General features: G+C 38.3%; 2 protein-coding genes and 1 pseudogene across 3 annotated transcripts; 2 read left to right on the top strand and 1 right to left on the bottom strand.

The window, feature by feature from the left end:
- Nucleotides 1–817: 817 nt before the first annotated feature.
- Nucleotides 818–6,137, top strand: LOC131302531 (probable prolyl 4-hydroxylase 3). 2 transcript variants are annotated; one of them, XM_058329214.1, is made up of 7 exons: nucleotides 818–1,209; nucleotides 1,521–1,608; nucleotides 3,342–3,439; nucleotides 4,387–4,516; nucleotides 4,613–4,788; nucleotides 5,270–5,362; nucleotides 5,845–6,137. In XM_058329214.1, exons 2-6 carry the CDS (start codon nucleotides 1,535–1,537, stop codon nucleotides 5,344–5,346), a joined length of 555 nt encoding a protein of 184 aa, XP_058185197.1. In that variant the 5' UTR covers nucleotides 818–1,209; nucleotides 1,521–1,534; the 3' UTR covers nucleotides 5,347–5,362; nucleotides 5,845–6,137. The 2 variants fall into 2 exon arrangements, with proteins under 2 accessions (XP_058185197.1, XP_058185196.1); XM_058329213.1 differs by having other exon boundaries at nucleotides 818–1,608.
- A 3,045-nt stretch (nucleotides 6,138–9,182) lies between these two features.
- On the bottom strand, nucleotides 9,183–11,253 carry LOC131303219 (aconitate hydratase, cytoplasmic-like; annotated as a pseudogene).
- Nucleotides 11,254–16,109: 4,856 nt separating this feature from the next.
- Nucleotides 16,110–19,311, top strand: LOC131302536 (NEP1-interacting protein 1-like). The gene is made up of 5 exons (XM_058329220.1): nucleotides 16,110–16,782; nucleotides 17,838–18,016; nucleotides 18,317–18,400; nucleotides 18,496–18,663; nucleotides 18,983–19,311. The coding sequence occupies exons 1-5, from the start codon at nucleotides 16,635–16,637 to the stop codon at nucleotides 19,103–19,105; spliced, it is 702 nt and encodes a 233-aa protein (XP_058185203.1). The 5' UTR covers nucleotides 16,110–16,634; the 3' UTR covers nucleotides 19,106–19,311.
- Nucleotides 19,312–20,020: the final 709 nt, after the last annotated feature.

A 20,020-nucleotide genomic window follows, 5' to 3' on the forward strand; every position in this document is an offset into this window, starting at 1 on the left:
ACGATACTCTGAATACTTTTTTTTTTTTTTTTGCAGACGATACTCTAAATACTTATTGCTATCTTTTTGCTAATAATAATTATTTTATTTTATAAATTATTTTTAATATGAAAACGACACGATCAGATGGCACTGTATTTGTGCCGCCCAACATGCCCCCGCAAGATTCCTCATAAATAGAACACACGTTTATTTTTTCATTATGTCAGTAAAATGGGTCGGTTAATAGAACACACACATTTATTTTTTCTTTATGTTAGTAAAATGGGTCGATTTGGACCGGATCCAACTTACATGGGTTGTCTACATGGGTTATATATTGTGTTGGTTAGAAGAATGAGATAGACTCCTTATCTCTATCTATTGGAAGAGTTTAAAGACTTTCACAACAAAAAAGAGTTAGAGTCCCATCTCTCTTCCTCTAAAAAATATTCTTTTTGTCAAATAATCTTCTATCTCTACAGTTTTCTCTACAGGTTCCATCTAAGATCCTTAGAAATTTGTGGTGCAGATATTAACTCTACTTGGTGAGAATAGAAGACGGTGTTCGTATTCATGTTCACGATTCGTGGTTCATGCTTGTAGAGCGGGTTTCAGTTCATAAATATTGAAAAGCTAAAAGTATTTCACTGTACTCTTCATTATGTAAGTCTTATGTGATTTACATACTTTCGATAGAGTTTACACTTTACTTTTACTTCAGCGCAATTCTTTTTATTTTGAGAATTCATACTTAACGCAAGATTCCCGACATCCGAACAAAGCTAATAGCCAAAATATATAGAGAGAGAAAAAGAAAACTAAATAATACTACGATAAAACATCTTTCACATAAAAACAGGCGGCAATTTTGAAGAAAAGCCCACCGTATTCTCAAGAAACCGTTGCCAACTTGCCACCACTCTGTGAAGGAAGAAAGACATTTGAAACTCTCTCTCTCACACACACACACACACACTCCGCGGCATCCCTTTCGCGAATCCTCCTCCTCGGCTACAGTCATTTTCTCTCTCCTAGTTACCTGCTCCTAAATCATCGTCGTCCTTCTATCCCTCAAATTCATCTCCATCTCAAGCACTTCTCGCAGCTCCCCCAAGGCTCACGATCTCAGCACAATCGTCCACAAGACCGTCGACCGGTCATTTGCGTTGAATCGAGCTCGTTTGTTAAGGAAATAGAGTTGGATGCTTTAACATGATATAGAGCTAGGTTTTTAGACGCTTTTCACCCTTTGTTTTGTGCCGTAGTTGCACTTTATTTCGTTGTGATCTGTGTATGTTCCGGATCCTTTGTTGACCTCGTGCGAGTCAGGGGTGGTTTGCACGTGGGGGGAGTGTTGTCAATTATCCACATTGGTTTAATTATTGTTTGGGCGGTCTCTCCACTCATTGCCAATTGATTTTGGGTTGGATATAAAGTTTCTACGTCGTTTATTTTGTTTTGATTTTTTTGTAATTTGGTTGAACTATGATGTGATCCGATGCTGACTTGGTTTGGCTTTCGGGGAATTTGGTGTGCAGGAGTGATGTAGTAGATGATGGGAGAGGAGATCAGTGGGTTGAAGTCATCTCTTCGGAGCCAAGAGCTTCCATTTACCATAATTTCTTGGTAAAATTTTACCAGTTTTCGTTTTAACTGCGTTTTGATTTGTCTCAGTATTTTTTCCCAGACGCCTGGAATTGTATTATGTAGAACGGGAAACGTGAAAATGTTCAATTGATATTCATCCGTAATGAAATTTGAGGAAATTAAATTATATGCATTGCCGGTGTAAACATTATTTTCCTCCAAATCAATTAGATTGCACCATGTCGCCATGTTCTGCTAATTGGGACCACTGTTTTGACATGTGGCACAATTTAATTGATTTGGAGGAAAAGAATGTTTACACTGCCGGTGTATATAATTTAATCTCAAATTTGATATGTGAAAGTAGAAAAGAGGGGAGAAGAAAATTAGGGTGGTAGTTTTTTTTTTCTTCTTCTATTATTGGCAGTTTCTTTGGGTAGGTAACTGCGTTTTTTATTTGTCTCTGTATTCTTTCTCTACTAGACGCCCGGGGAATGTGTTTGCAAATCATATTGTCTAACAGAGAAAAAGTGAAAAAACTTCAAATTGAAATTCATCCGTGTGTAATGGAAATATGACTATACGAGATGTGGAAGTAGAAAAGAAATGGAAATATGACTATGCGAGATGTGGAAGTAGAAAAGAAAGGAGAAGAAAATGAGGGTGGTCGTTTATTTTTTCTTTCTATTCTTGGCAGTTTTTTGTTTGGCTAATTAAACGGATAGTAGATTAGGAAAAGTAAACGTGTGGAGCCTTGTTCAGAATCACCGTTCACACCAAGAGAGGTGTTCGTTGTAATAGTTATGCACGAATTTTTATGTGATTGATGTGGGGGAAATTATGTGTACTGCGTAAACTGGAGATGGCGTAAGAAAGGATGAGAAATGGATAGAAATAAAACTCTCCTATAGAAGTCAGGTAGTTATGTTTCGGACAAAATATTTTGAGCGTTGGTGGGAAAATATCATTTCTTTTCTTCTCGCTTAATACACAAAACAGAGTTATAGAGCTCCATCAATTTTGCATGATTTGAGATCCTGGATTGCGCTGAAACCTTTGAAAATACTATTTCTTGATACTTCATAAGGTGAGTTGGGACTTTCTTTAGTCGTATCATTTGGTAAACACATTTTTGGTATAGGTGTCCAGAAGAGCAGACTGATTGCTCGGATAAGAATTAAACAGATATGTATTAATTGGGAATCTTTTGAGCTCAGGCTCAGAATAGTTAGTATCTTGCCATCTTGGTATGTATTTAAGATATTTTAAGGGTTCAAACTCTCCTATTGAATTTTTTTTTTGGGTAATTGCAGCCACTGACTGTTGAATGTCTTTTGGTAAAATTATTTGGAGAAATACACTACATTTCACGTGATAATTACACAGATTGGCTATGAACCTACAATTGTAGGGTTGTCTTACATATATCTGCTGGCGCTAAAAGAATGCTGGGGTTTTGATTTTGATATCGTTATGTTTTGATCTATTTCGTTCCTGATCGAAGTTTCGTTAAACGCCTTGTGAATCTTCATTCTATTTTTCTTGTGCAGTCCAAGGATGAATGTGAATACCTTATCAATCTTGCTAAGCCTCACTTGAAAAGGTCAAAAGTTATAGATAGGACAACTGGCAAGGGTATAGATAGTAGGTGTGCTTTTCCTGCCTCATCTCTTGGCAATTTGAAGTGACTTCTCCATTTATTGATTGCTTTTGACATTCTTTTATGTCGAGACCTTTGAGATTTTTCCTCTTTCTTTTCTTTTTGCTTACAGTGCACGTACGAGCTCTGGTACATTTCTGGCTAGAGGGCGAGATAAAATAGTCCAAACCATTGAGAAAAGAATTGCAGATTTCACTTTAATCCCCATAGGTACGTGGCTGAGGAACATCTCATTAATCCTTTTGATCTCAACAAAGAGCGTTTCAAGGCTCTTTTGATTTTGGGTGAGCTTCAATTTTGATTCCTACAAGTTTTAATGTGGAAAAGAGAAGGCTTTGGATAGGGCCTTGGTGTGCTTGACTAATGGAGCTTTTGGTGTAAAATAAGTATTGGAGATCAGTGAGCCTGAACCCTTATTCTGCTTGTGGTATACTGGTATACTAAAAAGGAGTTTGGAAAACGTATTAGAAGAATCTTTTCCTTATTATAATTCTCCTATTACGAAATTCACACTCAATCCCTTGATTACTGCTATAGAGATTTGTTATTGCTGTTGCTGATATGTTTGAACTACTTTGTCCCCGCCATGAGTCCTAGAGCATAAATCTTTTTGCTCAAGTCATTTTCTGCAATTTGTACGACATAACTGTGGTACTGATGGGGCATCAAATGCCCACCAACTTTTTAGCTGAAATTCTCGCTTCCCCTTCGTCCCTTGGTGCTTCCACGTTCTCGATTAGTTTCTGAGTCCGTAGTTATGCCGAGCCTTGCTGGTGGGCCAGTGGGAATGAATTAGTTTTGACTCGTAACTTGTTGCTTCGCACACTTGACTCAACTGGTTTATTAGCATCGGACTATAGGGTGATTTGGCTACTTATCAAAAACACAGAAGACGATGAGAAGTGCAAACTTTAGGTATACCTCATTACCTCATGCTATACACTCGCTGGCAGTACACCTGCGCAAGGTTTTGACAACCCTATTCTATTTCTGAAGTCGAAATTTTTTCAAACCAGTTTGATTTCCTTTTAATCTGAGTACAACCATAAGATTTGCTTAAGTCTTCACATAGCAGATACAATTTAATTTTAACTGCTACTTTCTTTTAAACCCAATTGCCGTTTGCTATTAATTTGTCTTAATGTTGTAATTTATAGAGCATGGCGAAGGGCTTCAAATTCTGCACTACGAGGTGGGCCAAAAGTTTGAGCCTCACCATGACTACTTTCAGAACGAGTTTAGCATTAAGAATGGTGGTCAACGGATGGCTACCGTTCTAATGTACCTGTAAGTTAAAGCATCCACCGCATCTTTCTTCGTAATGCTTGGCATTTTTGGTACAGCCTTCTAATCTCTTTTCTGTCACTGCTTTCATTGGCACAGCTCAGATGTAGAAGAAGGGGGTGAGACAGTGTTCCCTGCTGCCAAAGGAAATGTTAGTGCTGTTGAACTGTCTCAATCTGGAAAGAAGGGACTTTCCGTTAAACCAAAGATGGGTGATGCTTTGCTTTTCTGGAGCATGAAACCTGATGGAACTCTAGATTCTTTAAGCTTGCACGGTTAGTTATTTTCAATTGTTTTAGCTCTTAAAACGTGCAGTGTAGATGTCTAGAGACGCTGGTTCTATTTTTTCTTTCTGTGTGTTGTCAAGAGGAGAGTTTAGAGGGGGCAACCGCCTATAGCTGACTCTCCTGGACATGACCACAAGGACTCCAGATCCACAGCCAGCCCTGTGAGGGACCACTCGCTCTTAAATTTCTACCGCTCCTCGAAGGACTAGCTGTTCACAACCTAGCCAGGAGGGCTGCAAGGCATGAAGGGGCATCGGCCGCCCGCCTAGAACCTGCAACCTCCTGAATCCTAGCTCACATCTCGGCGATTAGTAGGCTTATGCAATGTTTAGATAACCAAAATGTGCCATATGATGGGTTTAAAACCCTGTTGGTTGTAAAACCATGTGCTCTAATAGCATTCTGAAAAAGCTTTAAATCCGCCTTCATGTTTATTGAGGAAATTAAAAGTTTCTTTGATTTGGTTCAGGTGCTTGCCCGGTCATTAAAGGGAATAAGTGGTCTTCTACAAAATGGCTGCACGTCGGCGAATTCAAGGCTTATTAATATGCCAATACCAAAGGTAATTTTCCAGATGAGATTATTTGAATCCTGTAATTTACCCTACCATTGCATGGTTTATATATAGGGCTGAGAAATGAACGAAATCGTAGAAAGTTTGTGCTAGCGTTCGCTCATTAAAAACTTGTTCGAGATTGGCTTATTACACAAGCAAACCAAGCTTAAATGTTTTTTGACACTTGTTAAGTTTTTAAATGAAGCTCGAACAAGATATTACTTGGCTCATTTGTTTAAAAATTCAAGCTGTTCGGGATCGGCTCGATTAAAACTCGTTTGAAATCGGCTCATCTCATAAACTACCCCAGCTATAATATTAATATGTTTTCAAAACTCGTTTAACTTTCAAATCAAGCTTGAAAGGTCAAGTGCTCTTATCAGTGTATTATCATCAAAGACATTGTTTGAAATATAGTTTCTACATAGGAATTGCTCCACTTGCAGTACTTGATTGCTTGTTTCTTTGTATCTTTTTCCTGTTGGCAGGTATACAAATGACTTCTCTTCTCTTGGGCATACTGATTGTATTGGATGATACGGGCAAGAGCTCCTCTGCAGAGAGTCTGCAACCAACGATTTTGGTCTACAAGACCCCGTTGGTTTAAGGGTTTTGAATTTTGGATTCTAATCATTATCTTATTTTTCTCCAATTATTACTCTCATTTTTTTTTTATCTCTCTCCAATCATTACCAATTATTACTCTCCGGTTTTGTGAACAAGTGGCCCTTGACAATCAATGGAAAATGATTCATGTAGCCGACCCTAAGTGATTGGGACATAAGGCTCAGTTTGGTTACTCTTTTTTTGCTAATTTATTTTCTGTCCCATATTTCCAATTATTACTTTTTTTTGCTAATTTATTTTCTGTTAAGAAATGTTTTTAATGTGAGGAATTATCATGCCACTTTATAGTACCTAATGAATGTATACATGACATCATTTTTTTTCCCCTGTTAATCCAGGGGTTTATTTTCCTAAGGACTCACTGATGTATATTTTAGCAAGATCATTCCTTTTGAGAAATTAACGTTCCGGTAAAACCAAACAACTAGGAACAGAAGTAACTACGCGACTGGTGGGAAGACGAAGTGAGTTTCCCCTAAAATTTTGGTCTGAGTTTTTTTTTTTTTTTTTTGGCATTTTTTGTTTATAATTTTTCAGTATGATTTTTGAAATTAATCATATGTCTTGAAGAGAGAAATCCGAAAAATATGAAAATGAGAACCGAGTCAAAAAAATTCAAATAAGACGACGAATGAAAATGAGAACTGAAGTTGAAAAAAAAATTATACTTAAAGTCGACGACAAAAAATACTACTCCTGCTTGGTTATTTTTCATCTTCTTTTGATCACAATTTTTTACTCCTTTTCAAATTCCTCTCGTTGAGATAGAAAATTAATTTTAAAAAAAATAAAATGTGAATCTAACGAAAAAAATAGAAAAAATGAACAAAATACCAAAATAAAAAATTGAGTACCAAAAATTACGGAGAACTCTGCAAATAGCATGGGCTACAAGAAGTAAATCAGCCCGCTCATAATTTATCATCATCCAAGCTCTCTCTCTCTCTCTCTCTCTCTCTCTCTCTCTCTCTCTCTCTCTCTCTCTCTCTCTCTCTCTCTCTCTCTCTCTCTCTCACACACACACACACACACACACACGGAGACATGCATAACATCTAAGCATGGTGTAAGAGAGATGGTGATTAATTAAGAACACCTAGCTACAATCACGGCATCCATTGTACGTAAGTAAACAAGAACCGATGAACCCTGTTTCGACTCTAAATTCACAACTCCGAATGTGACTTATAATTGCATCGGTCATTCCAAAGATCTGTATGCTTCTTGTTCTTTCTGAAGTGACGCCCCGCTCTTGGAAACTTACGATTCATTAATGCTTTGCATAGCCGAGTAACTTCCTGATAACATAATGCAGAATGCCTCCATGATCAAAGGAAGCCGTTCTACCTGCACCAAACAAAAGGAACCCCAGGTCAAAGGGCAACAAGAGGAAGAAGTGCATTGACATCCGATAGTTGAGTGACACAAACATAGGGAGAAAGTACATAAAAAACTAATTTCACGGGATTGGATCTTGATTTGGGTGGTAACGTCGTGGTGGTGGTGGTGGTGAAGGAGGATGAAGAGTAAAGAAGGCGTGGTTGATGAAGAGTGAGACAGAGGAGGAGGCTGAGTTGATGAGGAGTGAGACAAATTGACAGAGGAGAGAAGGCGTTGTATAATGAACCTCAAGAGCAATTACATGTGCCTGGGCGCATCAAAGTGTGTCTCAGGCGCATTGCATAGCGTCCCGGGTGCATCACACACAAGGCCAAACTTCAAAGGCGGTGTTGTATAATGTGCCTCGGGAGCAATTACATGCGCCTGGGTGCATCCAAGTGCGTCTCAGGCGCATTGCATAGCACCCCGGATGCATCGCACACAAGGCCAAACTTCAAAGGCGTTGTTGTATAATGCGCCTCAGGAGCAATTGCATGCACCCGGGCGCATCCAAGTGTGTCTCAGGCGCGTTGCATAGCACCCCAGGTGCATCGCACAAGACCCAACTTCAAAGGCGTCGTTGTTTAATGCGCCCAGGAGCAATTACATGCGCCTAGAAGCAATTACATGCGCCCGGGCGCATCCAAGTGCGTCTCAGGCGCATTGCATAGCACCCCGGATGCATCGCACACAAGGCCAAACTTCAAAGGTGTTGTTGTATAATGCGCCTCAGGAGCAATTACATGCGCCCGAGCACATCCAAGTGCGTCTCAGGCGCGTTGCATAGCACCCCAGGTGCATCGCACAAGACCAAACTTCAAAGGCGTCGTTGTTTAATGCGCCCAGGAGCAATTACATGCGCCTAGAAGCAATTACATGCACCTGGGCGCATCCAAGTGCGTCTCAGGCGCATTGCATAGCGCCCCGGATGCATCGCACACAAGGCCAAACTTCAAAGGCGTTGTCGTATAATTCGCCTTAGAAGCAATTACATGCGCCCGGGCGCATCCAAGTGCGTCTTAGGCGCGTTGCATAGCGCCCCAGGTGCATCGCACACAAGGCCAAACTTCAAAGGCGTCGTTTTATAATGCGCCCAGGAGCAATTACATGCGCCCGGGCGCATCTAAGTGCGTCTCGGGCGCATTGCATAGTGCCCCAGGTGCATCGCACACAAGGCCAAACTTCATGAATACCATGTACATTCCCAAACTTCGATTTGTGTGTGATTTTAACCGTTGAAAAGCTTGATGAGTTTACTTTCTAACCATACTAGTTTGGATTCAAAATTATTTGCAAAGGTACGATGATTTTACCCTCAACGGGGTCGGAAAACACATCGTTTTGGAAAAATCTTTGCATCACCTACATTTTAAATCGGATCAAAACCTATTTCATATCGATAAAAGAGTATTTTCAAAGTAATGGAAGATGGTGGAATTCAACCATAAAAGTAATAAAGTTTTGTCAATGAAAAATAGGTCAAAAGTAGATCAATTCAAAGATCATCGAAGCTACTAAGGCTAATACACGCTTCCGTGCCATTCTACTCATTCTATGTTCCATTCGGCATTTACACCCCTAGTTCTATTTGTTCCTTAATTTTTAAGAGTTGCATACAGTTCATGGCAACAATGGAGATGTGGTGAAGCATTAGTGCAACTATTGAACGTAAGTAAACAAGAACCGATGATTCGATGAACGCTGTTTCGACTCTAAATTCACAACTCCGAATGTGACTTATAACTGCATTGGTCATTCCAAAGATTTGTATGCTTCTTGTTGTTTCTGAAGTGATGCCCCGCTTTTGGAAACTTACGATTCATTGATGCTTTGCATCGCCAAGTAACTTCCTGATGACATAACGCAGAATACCTCCATGATCAAAATAAGCCAGTTCTACCTGCACCAAAGAAGAAATGCATTGACATCTGATAGTCGAGTGACACGAACATAGGGAGAAAGTGGCACATGATTCTGGTGGCTCATAACTCGAAAAATGCAACTTTGCACATGATTCTGGTAAAATTTTTGCATGAATCTTTTGTTTCTGCATCATTTTCTTCGATAAACAAGCCTTACTAAGACAAAATGCAGAGTTTGTTTGTTCACACCTCGGTATCGAATCGTAGGGTACATGTGAATGACTTCCCATTGTCCGATGGGACAGGAATGTCTTGTCCAGGCTTCATCTCGCTCCCGCTACTTGGGAGGTCGATGGTGTAGCTTTCACGTCCTGTAAAACCAAGTGTCTCGGCATCCTCCCCGTCTTTAAAGCATAACGGTTTGATACCCATGCCCACCAGATTGCTCCTGTGAGTGCTTTCAAAGCTCTTGGCTATTACCGCTTTCACCCCCTGAATCAGAGTAATAACTTAAGGTGCTATTTAGAAGGCGAAATAGTAGTAAATAACGGGAATTAAAAGGCATAGCGGTGATATATCGGGGCGGACCAGTGGCATTGAACCCTTGGCAACCCAGTCCCGAGAACTTCCAGTCCCGTATTCAGCGCCGGCCAAAATAATGGTATCATGGCCCTCACTCTTGTACCTCTGCTCAGATTGAAATAGAAGTATTAAGCCAGAAATTTGAAAAGAAAGTAAAAAGGCTCCTCGCGAAATGCCTTGTAGAATTTACCACCAGAGCTACAAGTTATGATCATCCATGAGGGTGGTTGTTGCAGCCTGTAAAACGAGCTTTTAGTTCTCTCTCCTCTCTTTTTTCCATTTTGATAACTAGGCGAGTTGTTTGCCACAACTTATGCTTTTGCTTATGGTTCAAAAACAGCTTTTAGCAGAAACCAATTTTCTCGTGATTTAAGTTGCGACAAAACCCGCACATGCTGCTTCAACTATCTCGTAAGTGATAAAAGTAGGAGGCTTTGCCATTGCAGTAAATCTGTTTTATCGAGGAGAAACGGAGTCGGAGCATCAATATCTCCTAGGTTACTTATTTTTCCCCTCGAGAGATCGATATTTCCCCAATTGGGATATTCTGGATTCAGCCTTTCCATTTGACAGTGTGTATCAGCATCTCTCGCTGTGAAAATCCAAGGAAATAAGTAAAGAGTCTAGAAGACATTTTACCATGGCAGCATCGAACATGGAGAGCCTCTCACCACTGGGAATATGAATCATTTTCGGCCCAACTTCGCCCAATAGTTTGTTCCAGAGGTGAACATTCGCGAAAGTTCCCCTCATCATCACTTCATGATTACCACGACGACTCCCATATGAATGAAAGTCTAGCTCTTCTATCAAACCCCATGTTCCATGAGGTATTTGGCAGCAGGACCATCGCTAGCTGTGAATGCTTCCATCAGGTGAGATCGATGTGGTCAATCGGAAGAGAGTCTCCAAAGACAAGCAGGCAGTAGGCTTCTGTCACTCCATGCGGTACGTCATGTTTTCGAAAAAAGGTGGTTCCTTTATGTAAGTTGATCTCTTGTCCCACTCATAGAGAGAGTGCTGTCAGGCACGGATAATCGGTTCCACATCGAGTTCCCCATGGCTATTGCCTCATAAGTAGGCCGTAAACATACTCCATCAGGCAACACATTTGATTGTTCAACCTGGTGCAGTTGAAGGAAAGCAAATGTCATCCCTGATCTCTCGTACGAATGGAAATTTACATTTGTGGCTGTAAAATTTTCATCTTTGAAATCCTTTGCACTTTGACCCAAACTTCTTTTGAATCTTCTTCTTATCCAATATTTTGGGCAATCAGCTCGATCAAACCTATAAACAAAATAAAAACAAAATATATCAAGTAACAAATATAAATTACTAACAAATGTAGTTTGGAAGACCAAAATATTACTATTTCGGCACTTATCACGGTCCAGATCGTCCATGCTCGGCAATCAACGGACCGGATCCAACAATCTTGTGCATAATCTCAACCGTTTACTCGTTTGGCAAACCGGACTGTTGATTTCCGAGATCAATGACCCAGATGGGCACAACACAGTGCTGAACAACACATCTCCCGAGTCGGGTAGGATCTATTTTGCAAGAGAAAGTTAAAGTTATGATTGTAGGTGTTCTTAGTCACCATATCTCTTGCACCATGTTTAGATGTTACGAGGGAGAGAGAGAGAGCACTTGGATGATGATAAATTATGAGCAGGCTGATTTACTTCTTGTAGCCCATACTATTTGCAAAGTTCTCCCTAAATTTTATGTATTTTGTTCGTCTTTTCTAGTTTTTTTTTTGGTTAGATTCACATTTTATTTTTGGAATTAATCATTTATCTTGACGAGGAAAATTTAAAAATGTAAGGACCAAATTTCGGAGTCTTCTTGTATTGGCAATTTTATTTGACAAAACACATATTTATATCGAGTTGTAATTTTATTAGTTATTATTTTTATAGGCTAGTGAGTTTGGAATTAGACTAGGACACCAGGTAAAACATTTTACTTTATATGGTTGAAAATGTTTTCTCCTTGAAAAGGTGGTAAGTTATTTTTTGAACTTAGCTTCATTGCTTGACTAATAATTACATTACTTTACTGAGCTCTCTCATGGTTCCAATCTCATCCACCTTTGACCTAACCATGTGCTTTCTCATCAAAGACGATAAAATTTTGTATGTAATACATACGTACATACATATATACATCATTTTACAACAATCAACCAACTATCAACCAAACACCGAAAAATAAAAATTAAACTTTTGTTTTTTGCAAAATCATTTTACATGAAAAAAAAAATTTACATCGGAAAACATTTTACTTCGAAACAAACGAACCATAAATAATAAGCAGAAAACCCCTAAAAACTGCAATCAAGATTAGCATGCTCTTTGAAATGGAATCAAGTTTTACAGGTGGTAGCTAGCTAGTAGGGAATAATGGCAAGGCCGCAAGAGTATGAGGGGATGATCTTGTTGACCTACTATTCATGGGGTTTTTGAAATTGTATGCCAAAATTGGAATAGTATATGTACAATGAGATAGGATTTCAAGTAGGCTCCGTGAACAATTAGTTCACGGAGCGGCGCAATCTCAGTCATATATTCGCGTAATTAATGGCTAAAATTCATTTTCAATTATGATCGGTCATAATTAACTCTTTCTCAGAAAAATTTTATTAATATCTGGAACGTCTAAAAATACTTTGGACGATCGCGATGGAGCTTCGTAACTTCTTTTTTACGAAACAACTTTAAAGAAGATTTTCTCATGCAAGATACAATAAATATTAGTACCCGTTTTGACCGCAATCAGGCACAGGTGGACCTTGATTTGGCTAATAAGTAGCCCACCCAAATACGTCTTATTTATTTCAAAAATTTTGACTTCCAGTCAAATATTTCTTGTCTTCTTTAAATCTCCAGTCTAATATTTCTCGTCAAAAGTTTGAGTTTTGTGGGATGTTTTTTATTTAAAGTAATAATTGGAGAGATAGATAGAGAAAATTTATCGGATACGGTGCCCAGAGTTTTGAAATCCCAAAACAAACTAGGCTGACTCCTCAAATAATAGTGCCATTTTAGATCCAAAAACGCTGATATGCTTTTTAGAATACATCTTTGTTGTGAAAAATGAGTTCTGATTTGTTTCAAAAAAAGAAATTTTACCATTTTTGATTACTCGAATATGCTTTGAAAAAATAACAAACCAAAGTCGATAAACATGATTTTTAGCCTAATTGACTTTCTCGATGGTGTCTAAAAAAGTGAAACGACCTTGATCATGGAAATGGGCGTACAAAGGACTCACTAACGAGCGGATTAAACGGTTCAACTTCTTTGAGGTACTGACGAGGAACCGATCCTCAATGTTTAAGGCTCCTAAAGCATTTTAACATTTCATATTTCAATTTCAATTTCATAGTGTGGTCAATTCAAAAAAATAAAATCATTGTGTAGTTAGATTTTAGTCACATGAGATCACTGTCCTCCGACTCTCAATTCTCGCACTATCCTTGTGTTCTCGCGATTTCAATAGTTTAGGATACGTTTTAAAAAGCATTTTCACGATCGCGCTCGCGTTCACACACTCGTATCAACTACTAGGCATGTTGGCACGGTCACAATCTCATGGTTGTTGCTTGCTCCACGCAACACGTATACATTCCAGCATCCGATCCAACCCAACCAATTAAAAGACTAGAAGCACTTTATTCCACGGTCTAGATCTCACACGCCCCTAATCACATACAAACGGACCCACCCAATGAAAATATCTCTGCCACCTACATGAGAGCTGCTATTCCACCCCCGCCCCCGGGCCCCACCTCTCCTTTCCCGGAATTACCCCCGCCTCTCTCTCTCTTCCTTTTCTTTCTTTCTTTCTTTACAGTTTCCTTCTTTCTTTTTTTTTTTCCTTTTCTTTCTGGTTTGATTTTTTTTTTCATTTTATTTCTTTTTCTTTCTTTCTAGTTTAAATTTTTTTCCTTTAATAATAGGTTCAAGTCTAATTCTAAGCTTTATAAAGTAATTGAGAGAAAAAAAAGTGTTTCAATTGATCATGTTTATACGACTGTTTTATTTTTATTTTTTTGTCCTTTATAGATTAAAAAATATAGTTACGAAAATAAGTGTTACAATTTTCAATCCGTTTGAACCAGTGCAAAGATGTCATGTTTCTGATCATTTCATCCTAAATGGACGTAATAAATTTTTGGCTCCAAGGCCTTTCAATGAACACCCTAACCCTAAGAGAGTTTTGAAATTAAATAATAAGTTTTAGCGTGCTCGTTAAAAGGCCGTGAAGCAAAAAATTCATTAAGATTACAATTAGTGTTCGGGAACTAATTACGAAATGTATTTTGCAAACGACGTACTAACCCAGAATACAAATGTTATATTTAGGAAACTATAGTACAATTTAATAAATTTGTTAACCATTATTTAGCATAGATCCTCTTAACTGATTCAGTAGTATGTTGCTTCAAATCACGTTTCTACTCCATAGGATTGCAAATGGCTGGTTTCTATTTTTTTTAAAACTAAAACGGAAACGTTTTAGGGGCTTCGTAGGGGCTACTGTGCCAATGGAAACAGCAGAGCCCTCGGGTCCCCCTACTTTTTAATTTATTTTTTTATTTAATTACTTATATCTTATTTATTTAATTTCTATAAATACACCCTTTGTATATTTAAAAATATAATTCAAGAATTAAGTGCTTTAATTTTCAATTCAGTTAAATCAGAGTAAAGATCGTTTTTTTTTATTATTTTATTTTAAATGGTCATAATGAATTTTTTGGTTTAAGGTCTTTCAACAAACACCATAAGACTCATTATTTAGTTTCAAGACTCTTTTAAGGTGTCCATTGAAAGGCCTTGAAGCCAAAAATTTATTACAACCATTTAGGATGAAATGATCAGAAAATAACATCTTTGCACTGGTTCAAACGAATTGAAAATTGAAACACTTATTTTCGTAACTATATTTTTTAATCTATAAAGAACAAAAAAATAAAAATAAAACAGTCGTATAAACATGATCAATTGAAACACTTTTTTTCTCTTAATTACTTTACAAAGCTTAGAATTAGACTTGAACCTATTATTAAAAAGAAAAAAAAATTCAAACCGGAAAGAAAGAAAAGGAAATAAAATGAAAAAAAAAAAAAATCAAACTGAAAAGAAAAGGGAAAAAAAGAAGAAAAGGAAACTGTAAGGAAAGAAAGAAAGAAAAGAGAGAGAGAGAGAGAGAGAGAGAGGGGGAGGCGGGGTAATTCGGGAAAAGAGAGGTGGGGTCGGGGGTGTCGGGGGGATTAGCAATTTACCCTATACATATACACTTCTTCTCTCTCCTTTTTTTTTTTCCATCAAAATTACCTCAACTAATCTCATCTCCGGTCTGTTTGTTGAGAGGCAGACTATGCATCGAAAGTAGAGAATTCATGAGAAGTTATTTCCATGCGACTTGACTTCAAGAATCAAACGTTGATCAATGAAGAACAAACTTACCAACCAATCAAACTAGCCCTTAGGGTTTTTTTTAACCAGACTAGCCCTCGGTCGGGTCAAAGGCAGACCATTAACATTGGAATTAGATAATTATTTTCTTGTGATCTAACATCAAGAATTGAACCATAATCAATAGAGAGCAAACTTACCAACCAATCATATTAGCCCTCGGGGCTCTCTCTAACAAGAATAGCCCTCGTTGATTAAAAAAAACAAAAAAACAAAACTAACTCTTAATCCGGTCAAAGGCAGACCATCAACACTAATTAGGCTCCGTTTCGTAACGCGAAATAAGAACTTATTTTTTAAGAAGATAATTTTAAGCTCAAAATGATAAGTTTATTAAAATCTAAAAATATGCAATATGGATCTTATTTGAAAGATCTCATTGAGATCTTTAATACGGTGCAAAAAAAATTAAAAAATTATTTTTCATTTGCATTATTTTTTAATTTGAAAATATGAAATAAGTATTTATTTTTTAAGAAGGTGTTCTGGAATGGGCTCTAATTCTCTTGTTGTGACTTGACTTCAAAAATCTAACCTGATTAGAGCCCGTTTCAAAACACCTTCTTAAAAAATAAGTACGTATTTCACATTTTCAAACTAAAAAATAATATAAATGAAAAATAATTTTTTGATTTTTTTTGCACCGTATTAAAGATCTCATTGAGATCTTTCAAACTAGATCCATATTGCATATTTTTAGATTTTAATAAATTTATTATTTTTGAGCTTGAAATTACCTACTTAAAAAATAAGGACTTATTTCACGTTCCGGAACGAGGCCTAATGGGTAGCAAATCCACAAATCAACTAGTCTCACAACCAGGGGCTCTCTCTCTCCTGCCCATCTCTCTCCTAATTTTCTCCGTGGAGAGAAAACGAGTGATTTGACAATAAAATCATAAAAACAACTTTGGCCTGTGATCTTGTGTGGACGCCTACTCTTCACCTCCAATTTGTCAACCCAGAACCTTCCCTCTCTCGTGTCTTTGATTTTTTTTTTTTTTTTTGACATGGTCTCGTGTCTTTGATTGAACAACCATTTCTTCATTGAAACCCATTTTGATTTGGTCCGTCGGGGAGAGAGAGAGACGTTCATAGAAAGGGTAGAAAAAGAAAAAAAAAAAAGGCAGCCAATTAATGCGAGTTGGTTTCGTTTCTCACATGTGGGTTCTTTTCACCTTCTCTTAATGACTAAGCATACTCGATTGAAAATCCCCTCCAACCTCTTCCCTTTGTAAACCCCATATATATACACAGACGTATGCGTGTGTATTTTTATATGCACGCAAAATTCGATCAGAGAAAGGCAAATTAAACTAGTTCTTGGTAAAATCGATGGAGGTTTATGGATACCCGTCTCATTCCCTGCCTATGTATTCGTTCGGGAATTTGATCGATAAAGCCAAAGAATTCTTCAGATTCGGGGTCTCTACGGTCATTGGGAATGTGTTTTCTGCGATTTTCACCTTCTTCTTCGCTTTAGGTACGTATATTTCCTTTACTCAAATTTGTTTTCCAGATTGCTGTCCTGGGTTTGCAAAATGCATTTGTTTTCTGACCTGGGTTTGCAAAAGACTGGTATTAGTTTGTGCCTTTGAGGTTATTTTGCTGTAATATCAACCCTTCGCAATCATGGTTAATTGGTTGTAGATAATGAATTGGGGTTGATAATACGCGGTGTTTAATTAGAGACGTTGCCTTCAAATTCTTTGAGAAGTAGATGTTCTTCCTTCGATTAGTACAAATTCTTAGCGGACGGTGGGGTTGGTATCCTGGGATTAGTCAAGGTGCACGTGTGAGCTGGCCTGGACAGTTAAGTTATCAAATAAAAAAAGATTCTTACGGAGTCTGAATTCTATGGTTTTGTTGATCAAATGGCGATTTATCATTGCAATGTCTTTGGTTGGTAAAAGATTGGAATTTGGTTGTGTTCTTTGGCTCAATGTTTAACACTTACTCCCAGGTTTTATAGAATGTGAATTGGGGTTTAATAATTTGAGGTGGCGTTGGATTACCTTATGCCTGGTTTAATAATGCATTCTGTGAATTCCTTGCGAACAATCTATAATCTATAATCACAATCGCACATTCCGAAATGAAGCCAAACAATCCCTCCCATACATCCACTTAGCATCCTGATCTTTCAATTCTTTGAACAGTAAAAGGCTGCCTTGTGGGTTAAGGATTTAACTCTACTGTTTGTTGGATTTGAGCTGGGATGGTTGAAGAGAATGAGATACACACGTGTTCGTTGTAAGATATGGCCATCCAAATCTATTATGCGTAGAATCAGGAGGTCTCATGTTCCAATTTCAATGGGTGGACTAATGGTTAATTTCATTCCTTACTTCTTGCGGTTGATATGCCCAAGGATTTAGCCCGAGGATTTGTTGGAACCTAGCCCTGACCCCTGTGTCATCAAAACAAAGATTTGTATAGAATGACAGGAACACGATGCATGTTTTTCACTTTTTGTCTGCTTATGAAAATATTATGCTGAGTAGCTAGTAATGCGAGGAATTGCCTTGTTATGGACAGTGGGTACTTTATTAGGAGCAATGACGGGAGCTTTGATAGGCCAAGAGACCGAGAGCGGGTTTGTGCGTGGGGCTGCAGTTGGAGCCATCTCTGGAGCTGTTTTCTCTATTGAGGTTTTCGAAGCTTCACTTGTTCTCTGGCAATCAGATGAATCTGGAATTGTGTGTCTGCTCTACTTGGTAAGCGATCGTTTTTCCGGCCCGTTTCAAGATAGCTGTGTTGGGGTCGTGGATTTGTCGAGGGATTTGTTAAGGGGAATGAATAGTTCAAATGACAATATAAGAAGATAATGAGGCAAAGAATCAAATTGATTTCTTTGTTTCCTTCTCATTGTCCATTCCCGTGAAGTTCCTCTACAAAATCCAAGCACAGCCCACACATGTTCCGTTTTAGTTGATGAATTATTCCGATATTTACATATTTAAAAAGCAAAATCTCAATTTGAAAATCATTTGATGAATCTTTTAAATTTTTTGAAGATTGATGTTATTGCAAGCCTTCTAAGTGGTAGACTGGTGCGTGAGAGAATCGGTCCGGCCATGTTGAGTGCAGTGCAAAGTCAGGTACTTTACACCTCAGACACAAGCTATGTAAAGCCTTATACTGATGACGACTTTTTAAACTTATATTTGCTGATGATTTCAATGTGTTTGATTAGATGGGTGCTGTTGAAGTAAGTTTTGAAGAGATCCCCAATATGTTTGAAACTGGGGGCTCTAAGGGTTTGGCTGGAGATAGAGTTGAAAAGATTCCGAAGGTCAAAATCACTAGCAACAACAATGTAGATGCATCCGGGGAGAAAGCCTCCTGTTCCGTGTGTCTTCAGGTATTGGATCTGGACACCGCAAAATATTCATATGTTGTAACACATTTCTGTTGTTTTTCGAAGTTAACAAGGTAATGGCGTTTCATTTAATATGCGAGGTTAATGCATAGTGACGCGGTAACTTCAACCGCTAAATATACTTCCAACTGAATGACCAGTTGATATGTTTAACACGTTGCACATGTCCTTGCTCAAGTGCGCAACACGGTTACACTATACATTTAGAGGAGTCCATGCGACATAGATGTAGACATTTACGAGGAAGATTTTCTTGTGAATAACCTTTTCTAATCACACACTCTGCATTTTACATGTTCAGGACTTTCAGCTTGGTGAGACTGTTAGAAGTTTGCCCCATTGTCATCACATGTTCCACCTACCATGCATTGATGAGTGGCTGGTAAGACATGGTTCTTGCCCTCTATGCAGAAGAGATCTGTAATTACGTCTTGATGTAAATTTTCCGGACACAAAGAGCTCTTTGGTTATTTTTTTAGTTGCAGGATTTTTCTGTTTTGTTCTTGAAAACACTCAGATAGACCATTTTCCGGATCACTTTGTACATTTTCGTATGAGCGCAACGTACCACGAGTTTGGTCATTGTACTTCACCAGCTTTCTGTATAAAAACTTTTCGAGTTACTGATTAGTTCTGTGATGAGTTATTGCTACTGTTCAATTCTTCTCTTGGAATGAAAATTCTTCTCTCTCCCCTTTGGGGCCTGTTTTGTGACCAGACCGGATAGAGTAATTGTCCGAACTAACCAATCTGGGACTAATTAATTCGGTGTATGATGGACACACACATCCGGATTGGTTATCCCGGAAACTAAAGTCCCTCTGCAACCAGACTATTTACGGAAATGCCCTGTCCATAATTGCCTCTCCCCACCTCCAAACTTGGGCATGAAATGGAACTTTAAAGGGTCAAAGTTGTCATTTTTTAAAATCACCCACCCCAGTTTTTCCACCCATACAAATTATAAACTAGACCGAGTATAAACTAATCTCTCTTCTTAACAATTTCAACCGTCTGTCATATCGTCCTCTTATGGTAAATAATTCTCCCCAAGCTAGAGGGCTACAAAACGGCCCTTAATGTTACTAATCACCCTTTTAAAAACTGGTTGTGAATCCACCTAGTTCCCATGTGGATGGCCTGCATTTGATCAGATCGGGGAGGGGATCAGTTAAGGTGCACGTAACCTGACCCGGATACCCCTAATGGCCAAACCGAAAAAATAATTGAAGAATCCACCTGAAATATTGCATCCTGTACAGTGACCAAGTTTTTAATGCCTTGGGAAATTTCGCAGCCAACTAGCATGTTACTTTCAAAGTTTGCTCACTGCTTGCCT

Source organism: Rhododendron vialii, chromosome 10a, assembly GCF_030253575.1.
Source record: "Rhododendron vialii isolate Sample 1 chromosome 10a, ASM3025357v1".
NCBI classification, from domain to species: Eukaryota; Viridiplantae; Streptophyta; class Magnoliopsida; order Ericales; family Ericaceae; genus Rhododendron; species Rhododendron vialii.

Coding starts and splice junctions, on each gene's coding strand:
- LOC131302531 (XM_058329213.1), top strand. CDS start 1,535: ATGATGGGAGAGGAGATCAGTGGGTTGAAGTCATCTCTTCGGAGCCAA. Junction 1,609..3,341: donor CCATTTACCATAATTTCTTG/GTAAAATTTTAC, acceptor TTTTGCTTACAG/TGCACGTACGAGCTCTGGTA. Junction 4,789..5,269: donor AGATTCTTTAAGCTTGCACG/GTTAGTTATTTT, acceptor GATTTGGTTCAG/GTGCTTGCCCGGTCATTAAA.
- LOC131302536 (XM_058329220.1), top strand. CDS start 16,635: ATGGAGGTTTATGGATACCCGTCTCATTCCCTGCCTATGTATTCGTTC. Junction 16,783..17,837: donor CACCTTCTTCTTCGCTTTAG/GTACGTATATTT, acceptor TGTTATGGACAG/TGGGTACTTTATTAGGAGCA. Junction 18,401..18,495: donor TGAGTGCAGTGCAAAGTCAG/GTACTTTACACC, acceptor GTGTTTGATTAG/ATGGGTGCTGTTGAAGTAAG.